This window comes from Humulus lupulus, chromosome 4 (assembly GCF_963169125.1).
Source record: "Humulus lupulus chromosome 4, drHumLupu1.1, whole genome shotgun sequence".
NCBI lineage: Eukaryota > Viridiplantae > Streptophyta > Magnoliopsida > Rosales > Cannabaceae > Humulus > Humulus lupulus.
Window position 1 is genome coordinate 234174664 of NC_084796.1, and position 9465 is coordinate 234184128.

The window sequence follows — 9465 nt, forward strand, 5'->3', positions numbered from 1 at the left end:
TTTTGGTTCGGGAAGTATTTTTTGTGATTTTTTTATGATTGTGTGCATTGTAGTTATTTAGAGCATTCAGCAAATTTTTAGAAAATTTTGAAAAAATTATTGTGTCGAAAATAAGGTTCAAACATATTACATTCAACGAGCATAAAAAAAAAAGCAGTCACAAATGCAACAAACTATTTGAACTTTGTTTTCTACACTATAAATTATTCAGAATTTCTCAAAAATTTGCAAAATGCTCTAAATAACTACAATGTACACGGTCATACAAAAAATTTGAGCCGAAAATATTTCCCGAGCTAAAAATTAGAGAGAGTGCACTAGTATGCCCCTTTTTGGGGTGCACGGGAGAACTATCCAACAACTTATTATTTATGAAAATATATATTAGGGTATTTAGCATGGCTGGTTGGTTTAGTAAATTGGTCTGTTAACTACATAAAATGTAAAAAAAATATTATTATTGTAAAAAAAACAATACTAGATATAAAATTTTCTTATATTAGCATATTTAATATAGTCAAGGTTTACATGTGGGGCCTCATATTTTCTTTTTCTTTGTGTTTTACTTACTAATAAGCCTATGAATTTTATTAATTATTTTTAAAACATTCCTAAAAAAAATTGAATATGAAAATAACCCCCCACTAATTATTTTATGCATTGTTATATAACCCAATTGGATCTTCTAAAAATTAATGAATGATATAAAAAATTCTATAATTCTTTTTCCTTTTTCTTTTTCTTTTCTTCTTTTTTTATTTTTTGCTTATAACTTTGATTGGTGCCTTACTCATTTTGTCTTTAGTTTTAATTGAAACAATGTTTAGAATGATGTTCCAAATTTTATTTCTCTTGTACTGATAATTTCATGTTTTAATTGAAACATGAACGACATAAACAAACATTGCCAAGTTGACCGTTGACCGTTGAACATTGACCAATGTCCCTTTTCATCGAACATAATCCCAATATGTGGTCATCATACTATTATTTGAGTGGAATAACATTTAGCTAATTAATAAAAAATCTAATACGAGTTTTAGTGGGTTTCTTTACGATCTTTTTTACTTCATAGGATATCCTCCAACACCATTTCTAATACAATAGGTAAATTTTGTTAATAAAACAACGTTATATTTTATCTAATATTTATAATTATACTCTAATGCATAAGATACAAATTAATTCAAAAGTTCATAATTTATTTAATATTTTGTGAGAATATAAAAAAATAATTTTTGTTAAAATTTTATTGTGCAAATTATAGACTCCAAATAATTAACATTAAAAAAAATATATAAATATGAATAAAAATGGCAATATATATAGTCAACTGTCAAATTATAATAATTAGTAGCATAGATAAAAAAGTGAAATTTATTATTATGTCAAATTTGTATAATACTATATTTTATGTCATATATGATACAATTTTTAACCTGTGCTAAATTTAACACATTTTTTATAATACTACTAGAGTGATATACTTTTTTTTTTAAATGAACTAAAATATAACAAGCACCATATTTTTGACACTTCATTAGAAATGCTCCTTTTTTTTAATGGGGTATTTCACCACATATTTGTAGTTTGAGGCTGTAAGAATCCAAGCCATTTCTCAGCTCATGAATTTTGTATGAAATAAATTGGGGTTGATATTGAACATTAAAGCTAGTATAGTTTGCCAATCTTTACAAATTTATTTTATAAATCATAGTGTTATACAAGACACGCAAGCCAGTTTATAGCTGAGATAATCAAGTTCAGAATTAGAACTAAGAATTACAACACTTTATTTCTACTTATCTTTGTGAACTCTGAACTTGCATAATTTTGAGGTAAAAAAAGAATCTAATCTCCTCAAAAGCTTGAATCAATCTGTGGAAGAATCAAAGATCTTATTATAAATGCCCAATAATTACTATGGTCTATAGAACAGCTATAATTACAGAATCAAGTTCAGATATAAGACTACTGGAAATTCTGTGTTCATCATGCAGCCAAAGACTCATTCCTGGTGACAACATTTTCATCGGCAAGTACTTGGTACTGAACATCAGCATTTCCATTCTCCATAGAAGGTAAAGGATCAGGGTCCCTTTCACTAAACAAACAAAAATGAAGCTTGAGAAGTAATGGCAAAACTCCATAATCAAACAGTTTTCTAATGATAACATAATCTTTATAGGTGTCAAAACACATTTGAGAGCCTTAGTAATTGACAAACTCAGTGACCAAAATTAATAGATTCTACTAACTACAACATGAGTTTAAGTGAAGGTTACTTGAAAGAAATATCCAAGATGAGTTTGTTACTAATTTTGTATTTTCCTTCGGTATCTCCATGCAAAATTTTAATTCTACTCATTCTAGTTTAACTTAATTTCTTAATTTGCTAGAAAGTGGAAACTTTATAATCATGGCTTCTAGAAGATAATTTTTTTTACCAGTTCGAATTAAAGTTTAACTATATGCTAGTTCAAGTAGAAGATAAAATGTGCAAGGAAGGTTAGAACATACGTTAATGAGTATATGATGAGCCCAATAGCTACAACTGCAAAAGATAGAAAGTATAACCAATTGACCTGCAAAGTTAAGATTGAATTCTGGTTAGGTTTGCTACAACCGGCAATGAAGAATACAGCTAATTAAATGGATGTTATGATTGGTACCTGTTGATGATAGAAAAAGATGCGAAAAATAACTGCCCACATGTCGGCAGTGAGAATTGAGAGGTTGAACATTGTAGCACCACTTAGCTGCATCAGAAAGCTCCCAGAGAATATGGTTAAAGCAGGTATTTCTAGTCATTGACTTTATTGCAAGGTTCACATTTGTTTACTGAATTTGTAGTTGTTAGGCACATTTTTGCCCATTTTGATTGCATTGAAACATAGTAAGTATGATAAGAAACAATCTCTCTGTATAATTTTAGTTCAGAGAATTGATGGGCTACTGCTTTGGTTAATCAGTAGCCCAAAATTCAACCCCAAAATTCTCATAATTATGTAAAGCTAGTTTCTTATCATGCAAGGAATTAAATTCTTAATGAAGAAAGTGACCTTGAGAACATAGGGAGCGACTGTGTAGAACATAAAGCCAGCAAGAGCATAGCCAACAAAAGCCAATACCTGAAGACAAAATCAAATAAGCAAATAAAAAATCAGCACAAGCAAGTGTGTTTCAAAAAATATGAAAATAATATTCAGTGGTTTTAGCACTCTGTCTGCATTTGTTAACTTCTCACAAGTTACACTATTTACATAATAGTAATGCTTTTTTTTTTTTTTTTTTTTGTCAAAAGCTATGCACAAAAAATCAAAACAAAATAATAAATGTAATGTTTGCTCCATGAATAATGCTGAAATAAACCTTCAAGAGACTATCAGTTCTTTGGAAAAAGGTTTGACACTTCAGAAACTTACAATATTCGTGGACCAGCTGACTGACTCCAAACTCTTCAGCTCTATAAAAGGTCTAATTGGATGTTAAGGAATGAAAGCATTAGCTTAGGTCACATATTTTATCAACAGTACTAGTATATTTTGCAAATGCTGCAACAGGAGGATACATCTCACAAATAGTCACTAGAAATCCATAGACACCAATCATGGAAACTACTTCAACACGATCTTTCTTCTTTACACAAAATTCCTGCAATGTAAGAGCGATAAGTGTAGCTCGTAAAAGGAATAATTTAACTCACAAGAATAATATAATGTTCAAGTAACAAATTCTTTAGACCAATTTACTTGGTTACAATTTAAGTAGTTACAACTTACAAGTGAGTAGCTTTAGGTGCAAATAAATGACTAACCTCCCCAACATTGCTCATAGCAAAGAAAAGAGTCCCCACAATGACAAGTGTGTCGCCAAGTAGAGGTCTTGAGCCACCTAAAATAATGATAAAGTGGAAAAATGAGACAGGCAGTGTTGTTTGTTCAAAATATCTAATATCTTCACTAGATATTTTCACTTATGGCCTTGCCTACATGAAGAGTATTTAAAAAGTATCTGTCAATGCAAAGAAAACTAGACAAAGAGAACTGATTCAAATACTTCCAACAACAAACTCGGGCAGAATAGAATATATTGGCTTAAAGATAAAATATGCAGATAATGATTCATGAAGATAGTACTAGTAGTATCTCAAGAAAAGTTGTAAAGATAATGACCTCCACCACCCACTCCTGAATCAGAGAAGAGCACCAAAACAAGACCCACCACACATATGGCTGCACCAAAGAGTTGCCATAAGGAATATCGAGTGCCTAGGAAGATCCATGTTAAAACTATGGCCCATGCTATAGTTCCACAGTCCAATAATTGCACGCTAGTAATTGATGAGAATTGGTATGCTTTGTTAACTGCATCCAAGAGAAAAACATATTGCCAGTCAAAAACCAAACAAATTTTAGAAATTAATTGCTTTATTTCAGAACCCTGCTCACATTATAAACCAGATCAAGTCGTTTCTACATATATAATTATTTGTAATTTGATAATAATGTATGGACAGTGAATCACTTCATTAGTATTATTATTATTTTTGGAGGAAAAACCACTTCATTATTGATTGCAATAACTCATTGTGTTTATTCCAAAAACTTTTCATAAAGATTCTTTATGGAAAATTTGAACATTTGGGCTCTAGCGAAGTACAAATACTTAAATGTCCCTTGTATATACATACATAACGTATTCATTATTGTATATCTATAGATCAACCATATTGAGAAGTAATGTCAGAGTCCAAATTTGCAATAATTCATTAGACAAATGTATCTATCAATGTCATTCCATTACCAGACAAACTTAATTAACTTTGATTAAAAGAACCAATTAAGCTCAGAAATGGCCAAAAGCTAAAGCAAGCATCAGTGAGAAAGTTTAACTGCCATCACCACTCACCAAAATAATTCCCTTGAACATCAACAAGCCCCAATAGGAAATACCAATACCAAGAGACCTGCAGAACCCCACGAATTGTTTATCAAAACCTTGGAACTTACTTAATAAAACAATTGAGTTAATGACCAATTAAACATGATAAAGCATTGGTCAAACGTTAAACTTCACATACCTTTATACAGACAAAAAAGAAAAAAGAAAAAAAGCAAACTGTGCATGATTCCATGAACCAACTACTTGTATTTGGAGCTAATGGGTCTTACAAATAATGCTGAAAAATGATTCAAAGGGCATGTTTTTATATGAAAATTAACAAAAATAAAAGGGTTATATCTCATATCTACATACCCGTAACCCCTGGCGCCTATACAGCAAGATGCTTCCATAAACCAAGCCCAAACTCAAGTAAACAAAAAGGCTCTGTGTTAGAGGCGCATCCACGCCTACATCCCATTACAGGAAAGAAAAATAAATTGGTGAGCCAAAGAAATAAATCACAAAATCCAGAAATCTGAAATGGGTTTTTACTCAAGTTACCTAAAGTGGCAATCAGAGATGAAGTGAAACTCATAAGAGCTAAAGTGAAGGAGACCACCTGACCCAAGAACAAGAGGTACAAGGTTTTTTTAGTTTCATGGTTTCTCCACCAGCTGCTGTTAAACACAGACCAGTTCATACCGAAGCTCTGATAAATATCACCCTCTCTAAAGGGAACAGTGTCACTTTTTGATCGATTTGTAGTCCCAGATAGGAGAGGAGAAATGACAAGAGGGTGTTCTTTTTGTGCTCGTTTTCAGTGAATTGACCACTCGGCTGACCTTTCTAAATCTTATGACCGGTAGATGAAATCTACGCCACGTTTTTTCCTCTGTCATTGGAATCCTTCTTTTTTAATTGGTTAGCGGTTAGCAGTTAGTAGTACAATATTTCAAGACAAAATTTCTGTTTATAAACATTTTTCTTTTTGGGGTGTTATGCTTATGTGGAGTTTAACACTTTATATAGATCCTTGTTAAACTTTTATATTAGCAGAGGTTACAACTTTTTGAAAATATCAATAATTCCCTAAAAGTTTATTTTATATACTTAGTTCTCAAAGCTTATTGAACCTATATTATATATATACTAGATACAACTAACGTGCATAGTTTATTTTTATTTATAGAATTTATTAATTATTTTTACTAAATTTATATTAATATCATATAAATATTTTATTTTAATTAAATAATTTATTTATTTTTATTTAAGTTTATGCTTATTTTAGTTTTTTAATTTGAAAGTGACATCAAGAGATTATATATTATATATTATATGTTTAATGTAATATTAAATATTATACGTAGATTTTAATTTAAGTTTCTTGTTAGTTTTCTTAAAAAAATATTTTTTTGTTAATTGACAGTAGATTATATTATATGTTTAATATGACATTATTCTAATACGCGAGTTTAAGTTTAATTAAATTTATTTAAGTTATAAAACATATGATTTTATTATTTTTAAATAATTATCATGGTAAAATATCTCAAAAATATCATATCTTAATTTTTTAATTATTTATTATTTTTAAATAATCATTATTGTAAAATATCTCAAAAATATATTTTTTAATTTTTTTAATTATTTAATTTATTTATTTAAGTTTAAGGGTTTAGAAACTACCGTTAAATATAAGAATATTCTGTTAAAGTTAACATTAAAAAAATAAAAAACTGTGAAAACCAAGAATTTCCGTTATCTACTCACATTTTATATAAAAGAGATATATATGTCATTTATGTAGGAAAACAATTTTCAAAAATTTATGACCTAGTTAATTTTTTTGAAATTAAGCTTATACTGAAAATTATATTTTAATAATAAAAAAAAAGACTTATATGATACACATTTAGAAAGTTTGTGGTCTAAATAATGCAAAATAAAATTTGGTGAATTAGGTAATACTTTTTAGAAAGGTTAGATACATCTAATAATATAAATCATTTATTAATTGATTATATATGGGCACTTAAAATCTGAGTATATGCCTTTGTACTTCTATCTATGCAATTATGCTAACAAGAATTGTAGTGTTGCTCCTCCAAAGATTTGAATTTGGTTGTTTTTTCACCTTATGAAAAATTAGTTAGTTGTTTATCCCTCACTCTTTTGTTAAAATGTTATAATACTCTGCTAATCTATATCATGCAAAAATCTACAACAAGATACACATTTTTACCTTATCAATAAGGCATGACGCTATTTAGGCATGTAAATCAATTATAATCTTTATTTTTTTTATGACATTGTTCATTGTAGTCATAACATATCTCTTGCAATATTTTTTGAAATTCTGAATAATTTATGGAGCTGAAATCAGAGTTCAATCAATCTATTGCATGTGTGCCCTTTTTTTATACACGTGGAAAAATAGATATTTTGATCATTTATTTCGGCACTGTAAATTATCTGAAATTTTTTGAAAATTTACAGGAAGTCTGAAATAACTACAACGAACATCGTCATAAAAAAATAAAAACTGGAATCATAATTAATTTACGTACATAAAACAATGTTGTACTCTATTGGTAAGGCAAAAATACGCACATTAGTCTAGACTCTCTCAATATATTATAAGAATATAATTTAACCATTATATTTCTTTCTATGAAATAAAAATCTCATTATAAAGTTTAGGTTGTTACAATATAAGCAAGACAAATACAATTTTAATTTTAAAGTCATAATATTTCGTTATAAAGTTTAGGTTGTTACAATATAAGCAAGACAAATACAATTTTTTTAAAAAAATCATAATGCTTCATCAATGATAAATTAGAACTAAACTGTGAGTTGTAATTAACTAAAAAGAGGTGAAAAACACAACATGATTATAGTGGGTTGGTCCTCAAAACTGACCTACGTTGACTACAATTTTATTTACTGACCAGTAAAAATTTCAACAGTGTTTTTGCATGTCAAATTTGGCTTAAAGACTCTATCCTAGTCCTTGCTATTTATAGAATGGCCGGAGCAATCAAGTTTTCTCATATTAGGGATTCAATTACCTGATCTGTTCCATCAAATATTTAACTTCAAGTAACTAGATAAATTACAAATCAAATATCATTAACTAATTTTTTCTATCTAAACAATTGACCCATTAACATTAGTTAAAGCCTTTTACGACCAGTTCACTTAATCTAAGATTCTGATTAGCTTCTCTACGCGCTAAACTCTACCTGGTCATGGTTGTACTTGTATACAAGTTCGATCATTGACCCCTCTGAGCTTTACTTGCTCGCGTATTTTGCTAGGATCTAACCATTATTTCTACTATGAGTCATGTTGCTTAAAATTCAATACGCAAGTATATGCAATCTTTAACGTCCCAAGTAATAAAGTGTTATGAGACTATCTCAAAGAAAAAAATAATAGAATTTTCTGTACTTGAAATTCTAGAAGTTTCATAACCTTTCTCTTCTCAATCATCTATAGATCTCATGTATTGAGTACATATAGAAAATCTAAATCAATATTTTCCTACGTGCCCACACACGTCTTTGTCTTTGAGGATTGGTTTGGAAGGCTAAGTTGTGAGCTTTCAGAATAAGGAAAGGAAGATCATTGATTTATACAGAAAGATTTAATGACACTTGATAAGTTTTAAGATGTAATCTTTATATCTATTTGTATGTGATTTAATATATCTATATATGTATGGTATTGGCTGGTATTAATAATTTTTTAAAGAATAAATAGCATTTTTGCCCCCCGAACTATGACCACTATATGATTGTGCCCCCTGAATGTTTTGTGATGTTCAAAATTCCCCCAAAACTATGCACGTTACTAAAATATGGGACTTCGGTTGGATTTTCTCCTAGGTAGCTAACGGATAGATGATGTGACATTTGGTATGTTGATGAGGCATTGCCATGTGTAGAATAATTAGCAATTTTGTCCCTCAAACGTTGACCACTACCAAATTGTGCCATTTTTATTAAAACTAATTTATTTATTTTTTTAAGAAAACCTCATTTTTTTCTTAAAAATAATAATTATATCCTTAAAAATTAAATAAAAAATTATTTTAAAAGATTAAGAAAATAAACAATACTAAAAGTTTCAAACTAATTACATAAATTTTTAAATAATAAAAAATTAAAAATCTAATTAATAACAAATAAGTTTTATTTTTACTTTTTATTTTCTTTTACAATATAAAATAAATATATCTTAAAATAAAAATAAATCATAAAAGAAAATTTGTTCCCCTTTGTCCTCCTCTTTTTAAATTAAAAGTTTTTTTATTTAAGTCCTTCGTCATTTGTCATCCTTTTTAATTAAAGGTTTTTTCTTTGTTTTAGTATTTATTTTAAATTTTCATGTTAAAATAGATTTAATGTATACTGTAAAAGAAAAGAAAAAGTAAAACTAAAAAAGAGATATTTGTTATTAATTAAATTTTTAATTTTTTAAGGAATTAATTATTATTTTTAGAAAAAAAATTAATTTTTTTTATAAAATGGTTATTATTTGGTAGCGGTCAAAATTGTTAATTATTCTACA

The 9465-nt window shown here is 28.3% G+C and overlaps 1 protein-coding gene across 1 annotated transcript; it reads right to left on the reverse strand.

Moving 5' to 3' along the window:
- Positions 1–1677: 1677 nt before the first annotated feature.
- On the reverse strand, positions 1678–5755 carry LOC133831326 (uncharacterized). Its single transcript, XM_062261585.1, has 11 exons — positions 5449–5755; positions 5260–5354; positions 4912–4969; positions 4176–4367; positions 3818–3894; positions 3572–3654; positions 3426–3477; positions 3063–3131; positions 2673–2759; positions 2521–2585; positions 1678–2104 (listed from the first exon to the last, which is right to left on the reverse strand). The coding sequence occupies exons 1-11, from the start codon at positions 5585–5587 to the stop codon at positions 1993–1995; spliced, it is 1029 nt and encodes a 342-aa protein (XP_062117569.1). The 5' UTR covers positions 5588–5755; the 3' UTR covers positions 1678–1992.
- Positions 5756–9465: the final 3710 nt, after the last annotated feature.

Coding starts and splice junctions, on each gene's coding strand:
- LOC133831326 (XM_062261585.1), bottom strand. CDS start 5,587: ATGAACTGGTCTGTGTTTAACAGCAGCTGGTGGAGAAACCATGAAACT. Junction 2,760..3,062: donor TCGCTCCCTATGTTCTCAAG/GTCACTTTCTTC, acceptor TTTCTGATGCAG/CTAAGTGGTGCTACAATGTT. Junction 2,586..2,672: donor TCTTTTTCTATCATCAACAG/GTACCAATCATA, acceptor TTAACTTTGCAG/GTCAATTGGTTATACTTTCT.